At 51.0% G+C, this 20,328-nt stretch overlaps 1 protein-coding gene across 1 annotated transcript; it reads left to right on the plus strand.

Moving 5' to 3' along the window:
• Positions 1–9,014: 9,014 nt before the first annotated feature.
• DUSP7 (dual specificity phosphatase 7) lies at positions 9,015–17,450 on the plus strand. Its single transcript, XM_074836380.1, has 3 exons — positions 9,015–9,674; positions 12,010–12,438; positions 15,000–17,450. Exons 1-3 carry the CDS (start codon positions 9,263–9,265, stop codon positions 15,305–15,307), a joined length of 1,149 nt encoding a protein of 382 aa, XP_074692481.1. The 5' UTR covers positions 9,015–9,262; the 3' UTR covers positions 15,308–17,450.
• Positions 17,451–20,328: the final 2,878 nt, after the last annotated feature.

Consider the following 20,328-nt stretch of genomic DNA (forward strand, 5'->3'; position numbering starts at 1 on the left):
CGGCTGATCCATCAGGAGGTGGTGCTGCCATTCAGAGGGACTTCAGTGGGCAGAGAGGTGCTTCATGAAGTCCAGCAAAGGGAAGTATGAACTCCTGCCCCTGAGGAGGAATAACCCCCCACACGAGTACCTACTGGGGGCCAACCAGCTGGAAAGCAACTTTGCAGGTAAAGACCTGGGGGTGCTGGTGGACAACAAGTTGACCATAAGCCAGCAATGCATTCTTACAGCCAGCAACATCACGGCTGCTTTAGGAAGAGCATTGCCAGCAGGCCAAGGGAGAAGAAGGAAGAAGGTTTTGGTTCCTCCTTCATCACCAAGCACTGCTGCCACTGGTGGAGACTGGACTTTCACCTTGTGGGTGTTTCAGGTATTTCTTGCCAACTCTTAGGTCCAGCGAAGTGCTGCGTGAAGGGGCTTTAACCCCATTTCAAGGGTCAAGAAGCAGGACACAGACAGAGGGAAGGGACCTGCCCAGCATCATACAATTAGGCCAGTGGTGAGTTGGGAAGGGACCCGTCTCTTCCCTGAGACCTGGTCCAGTTCCCTCCGCGCTGGGTCATGTTCTTGTAGGTCATGTATGTGTATCTGAAAGTTGTGGCTGTACCTAAGAGTGTCAAACAGGCTGGACCAGCGACCGGCAGGGATTGCTGAACAAGTTCACAGGAAGCTAGAATTTTTTAAAAATACATTAAATTTAAAAACAAACAAACAAACAAGCAGAAAAGAGATTGTCTCAAGAGACACTTTGTGTTCAAAATAAAGCTTTGATTCAAGGAAACTAAACTTTTGGGGAAAAAGAGCAGGGTTCAGCTGAACATTGCTAACACTGGGAGGAAAACAGAGGTCATTTGCTGATGCTCTGAAAGGGGAACCAGCCCCTTGCTCCCAAAATGCTTCACGGAAATGGCTTCTTGGGTTGTGTTCAGTTTTATTTTAATCACAATGAGGGGTTGCAAAACCAGAGGACTTGATGCAAAAAAAAAAAAAAACCCTCAGGAACCAGAGCATCTTCACAGATGGCCAGCAAAACTTCTTAATGAAAAACCAGTGTTGCCACAGCGCAGGTGGTGAGACCTCAAAGCAGGCAGGAGCCTGGGTTGCCCCTCCATTAGTAGTCACCAAATACATCCAAACCAGAACAACTACATGAATGAAAAGCAGTGTTGTGGGGGGACAGGCACTGGGTGGGAGACCTGCCTCGTTCATTGGAATAAAAGGATATGAACAATAATTAACTTTAAAGCCACCCATGGTGAGGAGCAGCAGCACAGTGCAACCTCCTTCCCCAGTATCTCTGCATCAGCTAAGGGCTTAATTGGTGCAGTTTGGGGTTTCGTAGATAGGCAGGGATGTGGTGCACCGCCACGTTGCTGAGTCTGCCTCTGATCTTGTCACGGTCCAGACAGCGTTGCCGAAGCCACCAGGCCTGCCTCGGATCCGCCATAGCAGAGCTGAGCTGGGCTGCCTCAGCCTTTCAGCAGCGGGGAGAAGTCCTGGCAGGGTTTGCATTTCAGAGGAGCACCCGGAAACCCAGGTGCCTTGCAGGACCAGGCTGAAGAACAGTGACCACCCAGCTCAGGGTGGGGAGAGAAGCCTATCCTGGTATTTGGTGGCCCTGCTTGAAATCAGACCCAGCAACATAGTGAGGAGGGAGAGCGTGGAAGCTGGTGAGCCAAAGCCTGGCAAAGCCATTGTGTCATCTCTCAGTTTCTCTCACCTTCTCCCACCGGAGGGACAGGCTGGGAGCTGGAGGTCTTACCCAGCACCTTCCCTGGCAGGCTCTGCATTGCCTGCACGCATCCCAGGTTTTCCCTATCCGTCTGCTTCTCCTGTCCCAAGACAGCATCCCATCAGCAGCTTGGGAGGTGTAGGCGAGGGACACAAAACTCACCTCCCAGGGCTTGTATGAGGGGGAGCTGGGTTAGGGAAGCAGAGCTGGGTGCAGCCTGCGTCTGCCCTGCTCACTTACAGCCCTTCCTGGTGGGTGGTGAAGCTGCTTTCGCAATTGTTTCCTGTGAAAAGCCCTCACCAGGAAGCTCGCCACTTAGCCTCCTTGAAAAAGAAATATTTCTCTGCAGGAAATTGCTTCTTGAAAACAGCCCAGCCGCCTGGGAGAAGCTGCTGAGGAACTGACGTGTGCGCAGGGCGGGCAGCCGAGGATGCTGAAACTGTGGAGTTGAGGAGGCGATGGAGGTGCGAACGGATCGGAGGGGAGGTGCTCAGATAGCACCAACAGGTCCTGCACTCACTGTCTTGGGCCATTCCTCTCTTGCCTCACTGCTTTCTATGCAGAAAAGGCCTTTCTTGGCATACAAAAAGAGGAATGATTAAAAATGTTGTATGTAGGTATATATTCAACTACACACTCTGCAGTCTATGTCAAATACATGCATGAGACAGGCTTGAGAGCAGATGTTGTTGGCTTTTTAAGTCTCATTAACATCCCGTCCTGCTCCGTCATTGCAATGACAGACTCTGGAGGGCCTAATGCCAAAGGGAGCATTGGAGCTGCCCCCTCCTCTAATCCTCCGCAGGGGAGGATTTTGTAAGGTTGGTGGCACACAGCTTCCATACCTGCTCATTTAAAGCCCCTTGCTAAAAGGATAAATAATTTTAAATATTCTCCATTTCTTCCTCTCGAAGGGGCCTGGAGCCCAGGAACCAGAGGCAGGGAAGAAGGGAAGAGATCGTTGCTCAACAATGTTTTCCCTGGGCACTTAGGGTGAAGGCTGAGTAGAAGGAGAGGTGTAGAAGTGGCATGAAGAAAGTCATAGGGTCGGGCTATGATCTGTTGAGTCAAAATCAACTGTCTTGGTTGGACTAACTTTCTGTCTACTGCTCATTCTAGGCCGCCCTGTATTCACTCATAGATTAGGCTGAGAGATTGGAGTTGCATTCCCTGGCTGGTGGAGCCCATGGAGGCTCTTGGCTTAAACATGAGCCGCCTTTCACCCGTGGGTTTCACAGAAAGCATGGGGACCTCTTCAGTTTTCATGTAACCAACTATCCCAGCCAAAGCATTGTGAGAAAAGCTTGGTGAATATTTCCCAGAAAAATTACTTTTGGCTCTGCAGATTGGATTTTTTGCACCCAGGAGGAAGCACACCCCTTTCTGTAAAAATGCAGAGGTTTCCTCAAACCCTGAAGATGAAGCCAGACTTCCTGGATGCCCAGTGAAAGGATGAGAGGCAATGGGAACAAACTGAATCATGAGACATGACAGTTGATTATAAGAAAACACTTTTTCACTGTGAGGGTGGTCAAACCCTGCATCAGGTTTCCCAGAGATATTGTGGAGTCTCCATCCTTGGAGATATCGGGATACCCCACTGGGATGCAGTACCTGCTCTAACAGATACTGCTGTGAGACACAGGTTGGACCAGACATTCCTCAGAGGGACCTCCAGTCTCAGCCCTTCTGAGCTTCTGTGACCATTAAGATATGATCAAAGAAAACAGAAAAATGGGGTTCTTGGAGCCTCCATTTCTGCTGCAGAAATGTTTAAAGGGAAAGGAATGCCCACATTTCCCAAGGCCTGCAGCATGTTGCACACAGCTTTGCTCCCCTGTGGTTGTCACAGAGCTTCTAGATGACCTGGAGACCTGCATGGTGGAAAGGTGAGAACCAGCCCAAGGAGAAAGCTCCTACATCAGGTTGGGTTGCACAGATGCAAAGGTGGGACAACTTCCCTGATCTGCCCAGCCACTGCACATGCCATCTGCTTTTGCACAGGAGGGTTTGGTTTACTTCTTCTGCAGGAACATGCCAGAGAACAATTTTGTTGTCTTTGGACCAGAATTCATTGACATGTTGACATGAAAGTCTCCAGCTCTGCAGCAAAAGTGCACCTCGGAGAGGTAAATGATGCTATGCCCATTTAATAGAGGAAAAATGGCACCACCCAAGGACCCAGCGCTGCAGTTTGCACATGCTTGTGGCTGCCTCTTGCTTCACAAGATGCTCCACGAAGGTTCCTCCTCCTGATGGTTCTTCCCCAGCCTACCTCTGCCTGCTTTTGCTGGGACAGCAGAGGGGAAGAAGCTTGCCAGGGCTTAGCATCCTCGCAGGATGGAGCCCCCCAGAGACTTTGCCCTGAAGCAGGGCTCTGTTAGGAAGCGTGAATCTGTTCCCTACGCTGAGTTAGCTGCCTGCAGTGTCAGAGCTGATGCTCCACGGGGCCGTCTTGCTGCGGAAAGGAGTGCACTGCGCTTAGATCCTCCCGCTGAGCATTTGTGGGTGAAGCGCTTCACCAGGCCAAAGTCATCTGACATTTTTCTCGGGGGCGGGTGAAGCTAATGAATCCAGAATAGGCAGTGCGGAGGCTGGGGAGCTAGATTTCTGCTGAATATATATGAAGACGAATGTAAATTCTAAACTTTCTAAGGAGTATTTTTACCCTGGCTCAGTGTTAACGTTGATAAAAATAGTCACAAATTAGTGCAGGAGTAGAAAGCAAATTTGGACCCTTTTTTTTTTTTTTTTCCTTTTCTGTTAAAACCATGCATCTATTTCTCTACCAGGAGTTAACCTCTTACATGCATTAATGACATATGGGATAAACTATCAACAAGTGCCCTTCCCTGACAAAATAACTCCTACCTTAATTAAATAATTAGGAAGGAAAGCTGAATTAAATAAAAAGTCTTTTTTTAAGATAGAACAAAGTGACTCAGTCCAAGAAATTCAGCACTGCATGAGGATGCTAACATCATACCAGCCCACCTGCCTGGTTCCTTGGCACCCAAATGCTTGCAAAGGTGATGGGGAGGCACCAGCCCCATTCTACAGATGAGAATAGTGCGGTATAGAAAATTGTGATTTTGCTCAATGTCACAGAGCAAACCAGAAGCTACTCTCAGAGCCCAGGTCATCCGAGCAAATTCCCAGAGGAAATACTGCTTGCAAAATACTGCTTTGAGCTGCCAGTCCATCATTAAACTGCCAGGAAGGAGCATCCTCTCTTGGTATGATGGATATTTTACCAATAAGCACCTGAGACAGGTGAAGACTCCTGCTGGAAGGAGCTTAATATTTTTATGGATTGATATCTGGGCCATGAATCATACCTGATACTTGTTATTAGATGTTGCAAACAGCTGACTGAGCAATGAGAAGATAAGTCCTAAGAAGGTTTACCTGCTACAGCCCAGAGTTTTTGGGGGAAGGGCTGCTTTGACAGCTGAGACTGAAAGAAAAATCCTTTTGGGGTGCAGTGTTATTGAGAAAGTGCATGTTAAAAAGAAAAAAAAAAAAAAAAGCAAAGACATGCTTTTCAGAAGTTCATTTTTAAGAAAAAAATATGTTTTAACTTCTGACCATCTTCTGATTGCAAATGCTTTTGCTTTACTCTTCAAATCCTTGGGAACCCTAGCCCTCACCTAAGCTGTAGTTAGTTCCATGAGTCCCCTCATGGTGTGACACCTTCTGCCCTTTACTCAGACTTTGACTGCTCCCTTGGCTCAAAGTAGTGTCTGTCACGTCCTTAGGAGCCAGGGCACCACAGAGGCTGTCAGGACCTGGAGCGAGTTTTGGGTAGACATCTGCTAACAATGCATTTACCTTGTGTTCTACCATGACTCAGGGTCTTTGTTTCTAAAACACAAGATGAAGACCCAGGTGGAAAACAGACCATCAAAACACAGCCTGCAGGTTTGGCAGTTGGAGAACCTGGGAAAAGAGAGGTGGTGGCGCTGGAAATGAGGAACCCAAGATGGCAGCTGCATCAGCATCACAGGAGACCGGGATGGATGAGGACAAAAGCAATATCTGAAGCCAAGCCGGCAACGTGTGGCTGTGGGCATGGGGAAGTTGCCAGTCACCGTGCTGGGCACTGAGTAGAAAGACTGTGGGAGGAGAGAGCCTTTCCACAGCAGAACAATAACCAGAAAGACGCACACAACCCTGTCTATTAGAAGCTTGAGGCTGGTTGTGGCAGTACGGCACAGAGATGATGGCAATCCACGTGTAGAGCGGATATCGCTTTGTGCTGTCCTTGTTGCAAGCACTTGGGACTCTTTGGAGTTGAGCTGAAAGCTGCTCATTTCTGGACACGTGCTGATCTTCTAGCTGTCAGTGAAGCCACGTACATGGTGAGACAAACGCCACCAAGACCCTTGAGCCCCTGCCAACCCCGCTGTGCTGAAAGAGGTGCTGGCACACGCCATCCTGGCCTCAGCCTGCACGCTTCTGAGCTGCCATGTTTCGGGAAACCTCGCAGGTGCAAGGTGCCTTCTCCTTGCGGGGGGATTTGAGGGGGATGCCCACGGCTTTGCAGAGCAGAGATTTCTTCTTTCACGGAAGAAATCCCCCTGGATGCAGCCCCGGCTGCTGCGGGGAGGGTGCAGGGCCTGGCAAAAGGAACCTGGCGCTGGGAGGATGATAACTCGGTCTGGCTTTTGGCTGAGGTGCATTTTGGAGCGGCTGACTCAAGAGGGCAGCATGCCGACAGGCTGGCACCAGCCGCTGCCCGCCGCGCTGCCCTGCCTGCTGCTGCCAGCCCTGCCTGTGCCTGCCTGCTGGCTTGCCCGGGGAATTCACCAGGATGAGCCGCACTCCTGAGGGCCAGGAGATGGGAGAAACGAGGGGGCTCTCTCCCGGTGTCCCTCAGCTCCTGGCTGGGCAGGCAGAGGATACCACAGCAGTGTTAGGTGACATTATTTTACTTTCACCCTCGTCAGGGTGAAATCTGGTCTTGCCTCTGCAGGTGACGCGCCTGGAGCCTGTCCCGAAACTTATGTGGTTGCTAATGCGACCGCAAAATGGAGGTGAAACGTTTCACTTCTGGTTTCACGGTGCCGCACACCGGCTGTCACACCTGCCTCCCTCGCACCACCAAAGGGCAGCCAAGGAGTCCCCGTAAGATTTCTGGGCACTGTTTTCAGTACACCAAGGGCTTTAGACCCAGATGTGAGTCCTTTGCACAATCCGCTACTGTTCCCCTTATGAATTGAAGGTGCTTTGATAAACATACTGAAAGGTCAGCTATTTTCACCGTGACTGTGGCTTGCATAAGAACCTCAACATCCTCTGCTGCAAGAACAGCGTTAGTAACTTCCTACTGCAACACTGAATCACAATAGCTTCCCACAGCAACCAGCGGTAAAAATAAACTGGGCAAGGGGAAGTGGACAGCTTCTGCTGTTCCGCTTTCTCGGGCACACTTGAGTCACAAAAAAAGCGATGTAGAACAAGCCGTTTATTTTGCTGATGCCGATGAAATCCATGAACGGTTCGGAGCATGGTCCTGCTGAAACCACGGCGTGTTTTGCAACGGGATGCTCATCATGCTCAAAGTTAAGCATGTGCTCAAGTGCTGTGTTGAGTCTGTATTTTCATTAGGATCCAGACTTAAGAATTAGACTAATAGGAGACAGGGACCCCAGCACAGCCAAGTGCTGCTTTTGTACTAAAGACAGAGGAAAACGGCCTCCTTGGGATGTTTTATGTGTCGAAGGTGTATGAAAGACCACTGGGGAGACAGTGGCTCTGTCACGGTTTCAGTAGTAGGTCATGGCTTTGAGAAAGCCAGATCTTGACTGGATGAAAAGTGTCTTCAAACACAATCCAGTTTGTAATTTTTGTCTTGAGACAACGTCATTTGAACAGCACAGTTTTATCAATATTACGACTAAGACTCTGTGTGTGTACACGTGTTTGTTTGCGTGTGTGGGGTGTTTTAAAGAACAATATCTTTCCTGTTACACAAGATACAGCCCAGCTCTTGAAATTCAGCCAGATGGGAAAAAACCCTGTTGAGACCTAGTCAGGTCACTGAGCCTGGGAATCTGCTGGCGAGACAGACCCTGGCTCTTCCCTTTGTAACACTATTTGCTGAGAAAGTTTATAGTAAGAGGCTAAAGAGAACAGAAGTTAGGGCAAAAAGGGAACATCTCCTCTGTCCCAGAGCCGGGAGGAGGAGAAGCCGTTCCCCCTCCCACTCATGCCCACGGGAATTTGGAGAGCAAGGGCCTGTAGGATAACCCAGGTGAGAAGGGACCACAGGAGGGCTCTAGTCAAACCTCCTGCTTAAAGCTGGGTCAGCCCTGAGGTCAGAGCAGGTTACTCGGGGCTGTGCTGAGTCGGCTCTTGAAAACCAACAAGGATGGAGATTGCACAACCTCTCCGAGCAACCCATCGGTGTTTCACTGCCTGCATGGTGAAAACAGACTGCAATAGAAGCAGCTCATATGAAACCACGTTTTTAATGTCATCCTGCTCATTAAAAAGAGAAAGATCAAATCTATTTTGTAACAGGAACAGTTTGTGTGAGGCACAGAAAACTTCTGGTACCAGAGGACTGACTCACATGAGAAGGCACGTAAAAGATGGAAGGAAACCAGAAGGGTGCCTCCAGTTACATTCCTGTCTTGAAATTTCAGTGTTGCAGCACAAAAGGTTTGTATTTATAGTAGTGGGTACCAATAGGGAAGATACTCTAAAAATAAACGAGGATGCACAGATAAAATCATCTATTTTGAAGCTCATTCTGAGAACGAAGGGGAATCCGGAGGCTTAATGAGTCGCAGCCAGTTTTATTTGGGAACTGCACGTTGCTGTCACGGACCGAGGCAGGGCTGGGCATGACCCACTCAAAGCCCACGCAGGCCTCCACACCCACCGGCCCGTGGGCCGTGTCACTCCACTCCCATAACTTTTTCTTAAACTTTTGGCTGAAACCCACCGGGGGGGTGGGGGGGGTGAGGGGGCGGTGTCCAGGCCCGGCGAGGCGGGCCGGGGTCGGCTGCCCGCCGCGCGCCTTCCCGCGCTCTGCCCCTCCGCCCTGCCCCGCCGCCGCGCAGGCCCCGCCCCTTCCCCCCCGGCGCGCCCTCATTGGCGGCAGGGGCGCGGCGGGGGGCGGGGCCGCGCGGCGGGGGGCGGGGCCGCGCCGCCCGGGGGCGCGCGCGCGCGGGGCCGCGCGGCAGGGGGCGGGGCGCGCTGCCGCTCGGCCGGCCCCGCCGCCCGGCCCGCCCCCCGAGGCATGACACGCCGAGCCGCCGGCGAACCCCGCTTTAAGTGAGGCCGCCGGGATGGGGCGCACCGCGTAGGGCAGAGCGGGGGCCCCGCCGCGCTCCGGGCCGCAGGCTAAGCGCGCACCCACGGCCGTGCGGAGCGGGAGCGGCGCCGCGTCCGGCGCAGAGCAGAGCCGAGCCCCACCGGGGCGGGGGACGGCGGCGGGGAGCAAGCGGAGCGGGGCCGCGTCCGGCCGCCGCGTGGGTGGCCGGGGGGGCCGGGCGCTGGCGGCCGCCGCTGCCGAGCCCCATGAAAACGCAGGTCTGGGGGAGCTCCCCGCGGGCGCCCATGGCTGCGGCGATGCCGTGCAAGAGCGCGGAGTGGCTGCAGGAGGAGCTGGAGTCGGGCGGCGGCCGCTCGCTGCTGCTGCTCGACTGCCGCCCCCACGAGCTCTTCGAGAGCTCGCACATCGAGACGGCCATCAACCTGGCCATCCCCGGGCTCATGCTCCGCCGCCTCAAGAAGGGCAACCTGCCCATCCGCTCCATCATCCCCAACCACGAGGACAAGGAGCGCTTCGTCAAGCGCTGCAAGGCCGACACCGTGCTGCTCTACGACGAGGCCACCGCCGACTGGCAGGACGGCGGCGCCGCCACCTCCGTCCTGGGGCTCCTGCTCCAGAAGCTGCGCGATGACGGCTGCAAAGCCTATTACCTGAAAGGTGAGCTGCCCCCCCCCCCCGCCCTTCCTCCGGCCCTTGGCCATACCCCCCCCCCGCAGCCCCCGGCCCCTGCATCGCCGGGCGCCCATCGCCTGGCCGGCCGGAGGTGACTGGGTTGTTTTGCTTCCTTCCCGCCTCCTCCCGCTGCCTGATCTGTTTTTATTTATACATATACATACGTATTTTCCCCCCTCTGCATCCCGCTTTAATCCCCCGCACAAAATGGTCGCAGGCTGGAAGCGGCCGGGAGCGCCCCGCTTCTTTCTGCGTCGCCTCCCCGGCAGCGGCGGGAGGGAGCCCCCCAACCTCCAGGCTGTGTCCCTTCCAGCGCTGCCCCGTCCCGAGCCGACCCCGGCTGGGCACCGCCGCCCCCCGGGGCGCCCCTCGGCTCTGCTCCCCGGAGGGTGCCTTGCGGGGCTCCCCGCCCCAGCGCCAGGCTTCCCTCCGGTAAGAATGGCCAGATTTTGGGGAGGGGGGGGAGAGCAGGAGAGCACCCCCCCCCCTTTTTTTTTTTTTTCCCCTTCCCTTCCCCGTCTCCCGAAAGCGAGCGCTTGGCTTTTTCTCCCTGTTTCCCTGGATGTGCCGGCGGGGCTGGGAGGGGGCAGCCCGGCGGCTCCCCCAGGGCAGGGCGATGGAGGAGCGGGGAGCCCTGCTGCAGGGGTGCAGAGCCCCGCACATGTCCTTTCGTGAGGACTGGGGTGGTTTGGGGTTTTGGATTTTTGTGGGGGGTGGGGGTGGTGTTTTTTGGCCATTTTGAAGGATCCCAGCAGGCCTCCGCAGCGGGCTGAACAGAACCCACAGCTGGGCTGCTGGGACCCTTCCCATCCTCCCAGTCCTCCCAGTCCGGTCGCTGGGTGGCGGGTTTGAGGCAGAAATAACAGGAGAACGGAGGAGTGTTGGGGGGAGAGTGGTGAAGAAAGTTGCCACTCGCAGCCCTTTAAAAACCACTGCTGCTTCCTGATAGACCGTTTTTGGGTAGCCGAGGGAGCCCCTGGTACGGGGTTGGGGTGGCAGGGGGACAGGAAGGTATTTGGGGACCAGCCTTCAAGGCTGCAGTGCCTTCACAAGCTTCCTTCAAAGGTGACATGGTGTGGGGGGCCAAGCACAGGGGTTCATCCTGCTTGCCCCCCACCGTCCCTCCGCTCCCTGCCCATGTCGGTGGGTGAGTCTCCCATCCCGGTTTGGGGTTTCCTGATGGGCCCCGTTTCTCCTTCGCTTTGTCTTCCCGTTTCTCTCCCCATCATCCTCTTCCCTAGCAGCAAGGAGCAGCTTTGAAGTTACTCCTAAGCTCTCCCCGATGGGCAGGGGAGGAGCTGAGCCCCTTTCTCTGCCTTTTTCCGGGAGTCTCGGTGGGAAATGTTTCCAATTAAAATTCCAAAATGGCTCCTCGGCGCTGTCTGGCGGCACGGGGGGAGGAGGAGGACGAGGACGAGCCTTTTTCATGAATGGATGTGGCAGGAGCTGTCTGTCCTGCTCAGTGACCCCGCCACAACCGCCGAACCCACTAACAAAGTTTCCAGGAGGCCTTTCTAATTAAACCATTTGTCAGTGTCAGATACCGATGGCTGAGCTCCGGCTTAATATTGCCTGGAAAGGAGGTAGATCGGTGGGGTTTTTGCTTCCCTGCCTCTGCCTTCCTTCCCAAGCTGTTGAGCCGAGGAGCCGGAGAAAAGGACTTAGCAGCAGACGTGAAGGGTCCCATCCCTGCTCAAACCTCCTGTGGTTTGGGTGAAGAACAAACCTGTGACACTGCTGTGTCGCAAAACGTGTTTGTAGTGATAAAATAGGTGTGAGGATCACTCTTTGGCAAAACTCACAGCCTTTTTTCCTGCTTGAAGGTGAATTATTTTTATTGGGTTTTCATGCTGGGCTGGGTATGTGGATGTTGTTCTTGCTTTATCTTTTCAGATGCACATACTTTTGTGCTTTTCTGTCTAGGTGGCATAATAGCTCTTGCCTAAACTGCCCCAGACCCATATTTCTGAGAAGCTAAAGAAGGCGAGATTGTCTCTTGCCATTGATTTTTATTTTTGGACGTTTGTTTCTTTTGCAAGTGAGATTTGGCCACTATTTATCACAAGCAATATCAAACTTCGTAAGAAACACTCTGGTTTCCCAGGACCTGTTTGCTCAGTAGCAATCTGCCGAGGGAAGATGAGGGAGCAGGGAGATGCCTTTCTTAGTGTGAAGTTGAATGTATACCAACTTTTTACTGTTAAAAGACTTGCTAAGTAACATGCACCTATGTCCAGGTAGAAGGATTTCTCATTCTGAAGATTAAAACACCTTTTTCTCTCTGCCTCTCCCCTTCCCTCTCTCCTTTCCCCCTTCCCAGGTGGCTTTAACAAGTTTCAGACTGAGTATTCGGAGCACTGCGAGACGAACCTTGACAGCTCCTCGCCCAGCAACTCTCCCCCTGCATCGGTCCTTGGCCTGGGAGGACTGCGGATAAGCTCCGACTGCTCGGACGGTGAATCCGACAGGGAACCCAGCAGTGCCACGGAGTCAGATGGGAGCCCCATCCCTAACAATCAGCCTGCCTTTCCAGTCCAGATCCTACCTTACCTGTACCTGGGCTGTGCCAAAGATTCGACCAACTTGGACGTCCTGGGCAAATACGGCATTAAATACATCCTGAATGTGACTCCCAACCTGCCAAACATGTTTGAGCACGACGGAGAGTTCAAGTACAAGCAGATCCCCATCTCAGATCACTGGAGCCAGAACCTCTCGCAGTTCTTTCCCGAGGCCATTGCTTTCATTGGTAGGTAGTTGGCAGAACATCTCTTTTCATACTCACCGCTTGGGAATGTGGCAAGCAACTTCCCAGGGCTGTTGCTCGTCTCTGGCCTCACCTCTCCCAGGCACAGCATTGGCGCTAGCTTAGCAGCTGAGCGTCACGCTGCCGAGGTGACACTTCTGGTGCGTGTCACCCTGGCTGGGTTCAGGGAGGCCTCCCCTTCCAAAATTCAGCTCTCTTGCAGCACCTCAGCTGGGTTACCTGCAAGTGGTAGGACCGGCCCCTCTGGACCTGGCCCCGCTGTCTCTTGCCCTTGTATGGGGATTTGCACTTGTGTGAAATGGCTGAACTGAGGCAGTGGGGAGCTCCTTTCCCTGCTTTGCTCAGAGGAATGAATGTCGATGGGAGCTGCATTAACGTGACTGGTGCCAGCAATTCCTGAGCCTGTGGTTAAAATTGGTGGTGGGGGGATGTTTTCTTTTCCTCAGGGGATTTGCTAGTCTAGTTGTGATCCCACTGTAAGTCACCCTAGCATAACTAACTCCTTGTATGGATACTTCTCCCAAGGTAAGTGTCAACACAATGAGTTAGTGATTATAATTACACTGCAGAGCTCAGCTGGAAAAACTGCTGTGCAGACAGCCCCTGAGACAGCTTTGGCTGGTCGTGGGGAGGGGCGCAGCGGGGCAGATCTCTTCACCCAGGCTAGTGTTGATGTTTGAAAATTGCTCTTATTCTGTGAGAAGTGTCTGTCGGACTGAATAGGGATGTACACTTCCAGCATGACCTATGCTGTCTGCTGGTGATGGTCGTTAGCCTAATCAGTTCTGATTTATGGGGGGTGAGTGGCACAGGTAGTCATTACCATCATTAACTATTAAAAGCCCTATGGCTTCATATCTGGTTAACCAGTGTAGGTAAAGGCGAGGGGGGACCTTTACCTTCGGACTGAAATTTGTGCAGCCCATTTCAATCCTGCTTTGTTACCCTCCCTGGTTTCGGACCCTGCTGCATGCACTCACTTGCTGTGCTTTCAGGCCTGAAACCCGGCAGGAAGGTGGTAGGTCCTTGGCTGCTTTTCAGCCGTTGGAAACCCTGGTTCCCATGTGCTTTCCTTCGCCTCCAGCTTCTGTCCTCTAGTAACACAACTGTGGTCAGAAGCAGCTGCTTCAGTGTGGCAGCAGGGACCTGTTTGATGTCCCATCTTCACTTCCCGCATGGGACGGTTAGTACTAAACGTCAGGGGTGAGGTTCAGGGTCCCTGCTGGCATGTGGCATTTGGGATCCATCTGCTCCAGTCAGAGGATGTCTCCCTGCACACAGCACTTGTGCTTCCCAGTTAATGACAGGAAATGGAGGATTACCTCACTCTAAAACCAAACACCAAGAAATGTGGCATGGGTCAGATGAAAAGCAAAAATGTCTCAGAAAAATGTTGAACGGAAGAGACTGAGGGGAGGGCTGGGTATGCTGGGGGTGATTGCCCACTCTACTGGAAATTCTTGCCTGTTTTTGGAAGCTGGGGCAGAAAACGTGTTGTGGCTTGGGTCTGGATTTTGTTTTATCTGCACCTTCTTTGCCCTTCTCTGTGCTCATGGTGCCAGTGTCTCTTACCTCCGGCTTTGCCTGAGGATCCTTTTTCTCCTGCCACCTTCTCCCTCCTCGCCAAGCTCTCAGTCAAATGACTGACTTGAAATAGGGCTGCTCAGAAGTAAGCAGTGCTGGGTACTTGCGTGCATTCAGTGCTCTCAGCAGCGTGTCCCTCTTTCAGCACTAAGATGTCAATTCATAAAGGGATCACGCTGTTCCGACTGTGTGAGAGACAATGAGTGTGTGTGTGCTTTTCAATCGGTGGCAAGGGAGGGGAAATTTCATCGCTGTTCTCTCGCCATTTTTTGGTCCAGCCTGCATTCCTGCTCCCTGCTACCATTCATCCTGAGAGTCTCCTCCAACCAAGCGTTTGTTTGTAGTGAAGTGTGTTTCTGTCGATCCTAAAGAACAATTTCACAATAAGGGAAGTTCCTGCACTTCAGACTCTGCTTAAATTGGCTTTGACTACATTCACATTACTTTCTAGTGGAAGGAGGACAAGAACAGTAGAAGAGAGTAGCTTGTGTGGTGCTGGGCTGCAGCCTTGCATCGAGTACACAGCCTTCCCCGGTTAATTGGTGTTGAGGTGGGTGTGCTGTGCCTGACCACCAGCATCTCCCTGGAGCAGTTGCTTTCAGCTCCACCTGCCTTCTGTGGGTTACTCCATTTCTCTGTTTGAATAGAGGGTACCGATGCTCCCTAGGCAAGGGATGTGTTGCCAGGCTTGATTAGTACTTCTCAAGCACATGAGATGCTTGGCCTTGCTGTGCGAACAGGGATGTGCAGCTTCGCTGTGCAGTGGGAATATCTCAGGAGCCCTTTGGGGAGAGATGTGGGTGTCAAAGGGACAGAAGATGGTGTCACTAGGAGCAGGGGATCCAGTTCTGGCAGTCATCCTGGTCCTGGGAGCTTGCAGCTGCCACCTGGCCCTGCTCCAAAGCCGTGCATTTTTGGTGCAGAATAATAGACTCCCCCTTCCCCTTGTCTTGTTTCAGATGAGGCCCGTTCCAAGAAGTGTGGGATCCTTGTTCACTGCCTCGCCGGCATCAGCCGGTCTGTAACAGTCACTGTCGCCTACTTGATGCAAAAACTCAACTTGTCCCTGAATGATGCCTATGACTTTGTGAAAAGGAAAAAATCCAACATTTCCCCAAACTTTAACTTCATGGGCCAGCTCCTGGACTTTGAGAGGACTCTGGGACTCAACAGCCCGTGTGACAACCGCTCACCCAGCGAACAGCTCTACTTCACCACCCCTACCAACCACAACCTGTTTCAGCTGAACACTCTGGAGTCCACATGAAGGGGATGCCGCCTGGTTGGGAACTTGAGCATCGAATCGCTTCTCTTGAGCATTTCAACTCTTACAAAAATATCTGTCTTGCCAGGCAGCTCTGAAAGGACTAGCTTCTCTGGGCAGAGGTGCCTGATCGCTGCTTTAAGAAGGCTAATGCCGTTCATTAGTATCCTGATCAAAGTGGTTTGAAGAGGTAGTCTTTTTACAGGGGGTTATTTAATACGGGCGATGTTACAGCGTTTTGAACGCAGCTGTTACCGGCAATAACCGCTTTCCAGGGTGCATTGGGACTGTCAGAGCACGCACACATGTGAAGAGCTACCAGGGGTTAGCTTGCTGTGGAAAGTGAGGAGATTTATGCACTTGGAAACCTTAAACAAAAGGTGTTGGGCCAAGACTGTTTTAAAACCCAAGTTTACTTTTTTTGATTTTAAAAAAAGAAAAGGTAGATCTTACTCGAGCTTTGGGTTCAAACTCTTTTTAAATATGTAAGTTCCTGACTGTTTGTACAGACGAGGTTGCAAAACCAGTATTTTATTCGTTTCTTGTTTGATCATTTATTATTTTTTTTAATCAAATGTTTATATTGACCAAATGCATTTTGCACACTTTGTGAAGCCTTGGTATGTCCTGGCATATTACTGGGTACTCCAGAGAGAGATACATGCTGCTGCTGTTGTTGTTAGCATCTGGTAGGAAGCTTTGTTATGTGTGAAGGCCAGTTGGGCTTAAACGCAACCCCTTCACCACTCCTGCACTCACAATCACAAACTCTGCACTGATTCAGCCAAGGTGACTAAGCCGCAAGCTTTTTTTTTTTTTAACGCCACCCCTGCCAAAAACACTGTTTGCTATTGCCAGAGGTAAAACTCTTGTAGCCTCCAGAGCTGGTAGAAGCATGTCTGAGCCCAGCTTCGTTCTCTGCTGCCTGTTGACTGACTTAACGTCATCCGGCTGGCCCAAAACCATTCCAGCTTCCCGAGTACAGAAGGTAGTTGTGATGTTGGCGTTTCTCGTGCACACTTGATTCTTTTCCATGTGTGCGGGGTGGAGGGGGGAACACGGCGAGCGCCTGGAGCAGAGCGAGGATTGCGTAGCGGGACGGGACTGAATCGTCACACATGGAGCGTGTGAGGGGAGTGAAGAGATGTGGAAATGATAAGAGCGATGTAACAGAGAATTTTTTTATATATATGAATATATATATTAACTGGCAAATTCTGAGATGATTGGAGCTTTTGACAGAGGTTCTGATTTCTTTTTTTCTTCCTCTTTCAAATAACTTTATGCCGTGCCTTCTATTCTGAGAAGACTTGTTTATATTTCTGGCTAGTGTTTGGCAAACACCTTATACCAAGCCGGGAGGGGAGGAAGTGGTAGTAATTTCTGGGAGGAGGGCAGAACGGATTTGGAGATTTCTTTATTGGCTGCAATGTAGTCCCTCCTTTCTCCCCCCTCCCTGTCCACTTTAACTCTCATGTAACTGAAAAAAAAAAAAAAAAGCCACGGATTTTTTCTAAATATCCAGTTTTTTGTACTTTTTTTCAGAAAAAAAAAAAAAAAAGCCACGGATTTTTTCTAAATATCCAGTTTTTTGTACTTTTTTTCAAGAAAAAGAAAAAAATAATAAAAAAAAAATCTCCATCTGGAGGAATGTTTGATGCTGTCACATCCTGAAACCGTTCTTTTTGTTAAAGATGTTACCAGAATGTTGGAATGAGCTTCTCTTTCTTGTTTTCTGGTTGTTTTTTGTTTGTTTGTTCGTTGGGTTTTGTTTGCAACAATGTTGGGATCGTGGGTCATTGGAAGGGAGAATGGGCGTAAGTACGGTTGCGAGTGAGAAAATTGAGAATATCCTAATTGCATCTTACCTCATGGAGGAATTTATTTTTTCAGGGATTTTTTGACAGTGCATCTGTATTGCATTACAGCTAAGCTGGTTTGTAAAGGCTTCCTGTGCTGTTAGTGGTCTTTCTTCTTTAAAGGAAAAAAAAGATGCATCTTCTGATGAGTACAAATGAGAGCTTGTTAGTGAGGAATGGTTCTGCTTTCTGAGTTATGAAGGAAAATTAGTGACCCTATATATACTGATCCAATATTGGGACTTTGTTTATATTGCAAATAAATATTATTTTTTCTTTAAAAATGATGTTTGTGTCAGATGCTTGTCTAGCCTCTGCCCATATAAGGACATGCTGCTCTTATCCATTTTTTTATGGTCGATTAGTATTCTTCTGTGACCATGAAGAGCATTTGCTGGGCAGTGTTCAAGTGTGGTGTTTGGTTTCATGCACAGCTTAATTTTTAAGACCTGTGGTAAAATGGAGAGGGGGAGGTGGGAGGGTGAGGAGAGGGATATGGGGTATTGGTTAAACCAGAGAACAAAGAACAGCTTGAGAATGGGACTGGCTTTGACCCCAGCCATTCCTCTGTGCCAAAAATAAATATATAAACTAAAGACACTTTTGTTCACTGTTTAAGTGTGGCCTGCAAAGGCATGGCAAGGCCTTGCCCACAACTGTTGTGGTAGACTTCATTGCTGTAGGAAGGCAAGAAGTCATGGCCTTGTGGGCCACCTGATGATGACTTCTGGGTCTCACGGAGAGCAGGAGTCCCCTCCTACATCCTCGGTGGGGGGCCAAACCCACAGACACAGTGTCACTTATGGGCTGGGCTGTTCCCTGTGCTCCCTGGCCACAGGTGCAAGCAATTTGTAGGAAACCTGGAGGGGCTGATAAGGATGCTTTAGGGTGAAATGTGGCTCCAAGTGTCTGAGCCCAGCGGTGGCTCTCCATGCCTCTGCTTGTAACTGGGCAGGAGTGGGTTCCTTTCCCAGCATTCCTTGTTTTAACTTAAATGGCAAGAAATTAAATGACTGTCTACTCAGTTGTTCAATTCCTCAATGTGAGTATGTGTGTGTTGTCTTGTTCTTCTAATCCTAGGACCTGAGCACCAAAGATAGCTAGTCTTATTCCAGAAGGAGCTCAGGCTGGTGGATGTGGAGTCCCTCACAGAGCAGCCGAGGTAGTCAGAGACTGAAGCAGGAGCCAAGGGAGTGTGTGTGTGAGAATTTGTTTGTTTACTCCTTGCTTGCATGATGGGAATCTATATATTGATTTAGAGGCCTGTTTGTGGCTCAACAAATTAAAATCTACCTGGTATGCAGGGAAAAGAAGACCCTTAGGTTTCCCCCTGTAATTACATGGCAGAGTAACTCTTGAGGAAGATATGAAACCATGCTGGAGGCTGGCTGTGCACTGAAGAAGTGCAGAACAGCTTGTCAGATGTATGGCTATATTTGCTTCCATCTAATTTCCTCTTATGATTTTCTGCTAAGGTGTGGAATAGGATATTAGCAGTTAGCATTAGCTCTGTAAGCACATTTGCACGGTAGCTGAGTTGTGGCTGACTGGAACAGCACAGCTGCTATTTGTTACGGCCTCAGTGGAGGAGCTGGTGTGCAGGCAGCTGCCAGGTTGCTCCTCAGCAGGCAGCTCCCTCGGGGTACCTGATCCTGGGAGATACAAGTCTGTTATGAGTGTCCTGCCACTGCTGCACTCAAAAGCCCCTTTGCCAAAGGAACGAGACAGCTTGTCTGACAACCATCCTGCCACCTGCAAGTGCTCTTTGCTCCAGGACCCAAAGGAGCCTTTTCCAAGCTTCCTGGACTTGACAGCAGGGAGCAGCCAGCCTGGCTGGTCCTCAGCCATCAGTGTCTTACAGATGTCTTGCACTGAGCTTCTTGGCTTCTTGGGTTTCCTTGGAGACCTGATGTCCTGTAATTTAGTGAGGAGACAAGAACTGGCATCAGGAAAGGGGCAATGCTGGAGAAATAGTTACAGAGAGAAAAGAGAGCGTGGGGTCTGTCTACACTCCCTTGCAGAGGCGGGCACGAGCACTAGCTGAGCGTAGGAGCACAGGCTGAGTGAGAAAGCTGGTTATGTTCAGATCGGTGGAATTTGGCAAGGAGATACTGCTTCCCACACCAAGCAGGGAGAAGCTCCTTGGTTAACCCATTGATTGCAGACAAGCTGCTCGTAAGATGCTCTGTTCTACAAAACCAGGTAATCTGCTTGAGCACAAAGATCTGCTGTCCCTGGGTTTTCACTTGTGATGCCACAAGCCCTTAGGCAATATGAGTGGGAATATGAGTGGGAATTTATCTTTTCTTTTTTTTTAGATGACTTTGTCTTACTTCTCTGATTCGAACAGTTAGAGGGACCACAGGACCCAAGCGCTCTCAAAAAGTTTCTCCCTCCATTTCAAGTCATGGCAAAAGCACAAAGCTCTGAACACAAGTAGAGCTAAACTTCTGCAGTTCCCCACCAGGAAGCCTGGGTTGCTGATTTTGAACACTTCCAGCAGGCCTCTGCACAGCACATCCCATTCTGCCTCCTTCCATGCTGCCTGGCAGAGCCTGGATGCTCACTCCAGCTGGAGAGGGAAGGGCAAGGAGAACAGGTATGTCCTGAGCATGAGGGTGACTGAAATCTTGTGAAACAGAAGAGCAAAGAGTTGGTTCCCTGGGCAGCACAGGAAGGATTACTTGTGGTCATACACAGCAATAGAGAGACAACTCAAAGGCAGGGGAGATGTGCCCCAAACAACTGCAGGAGGGAGGCATGAAGGGGTGGTGGAAGCAGCATCAGGAGTCCAATGAGAAGGACATGAGCTTGGGGAAGGTGATTTGGGGTTACTTGTATCTCCCTTGCTTGTGTCTACCCTTACCCCTCTCCTAGGCCCTTATTTCTTGGTGTGGCATCAAACACACTCTAAGCATGATGCAAGTCATCCTCCGCAGCTCTGAACTTGCTTGCTATTGCGTCACACAAATGCACGTGAGAAAGCAGACTCTTCCTGCCACCATCTGAATTTGGGTGCTCACATTTCCAAGGTAACCAGGTTATTTGTGGGCTGTTATTTTCTTTTTTTACCCTTTATGTGAGCAAATCAGGCTGTTTGCAGTGTTGCGAAGGCATGTAAATAGTTCAGCTAATCAACACATCCTTGTACTTACAGCTGACTGG

This window comes from Strix aluco, chromosome 11 (assembly GCF_031877795.1).
Source record: "Strix aluco isolate bStrAlu1 chromosome 11, bStrAlu1.hap1, whole genome shotgun sequence".
Taxonomy (NCBI): Eukaryota; Metazoa; Chordata; class Aves; order Strigiformes; family Strigidae; genus Strix; species Strix aluco.

What these genes read in the sequence shown, in the direction of transcription:
- DUSP7 (XM_074836380.1), top strand. Translation starts at nt 9,263, where the DNA reads ATGAAAACGCAGGTCTGGGGGAGCTCCCCGCGGGCGCCCATGGCTGCG. An exon ending in CAAAGCCTATTACCTGAAAG is followed by an intron (nt 9,675 to 12,009) that starts GTGAGCTGCCCC and finishes CCCCCTTCCCAG; the next exon opens with GTGGCTTTAACAAGTTTCAG. An exon ending in CGAGGCCATTGCTTTCATTG is followed by an intron (nt 12,439 to 14,999) that starts GTAGGTAGTTGG and finishes GTCTTGTTTCAG; the next exon opens with ATGAGGCCCGTTCCAAGAAG.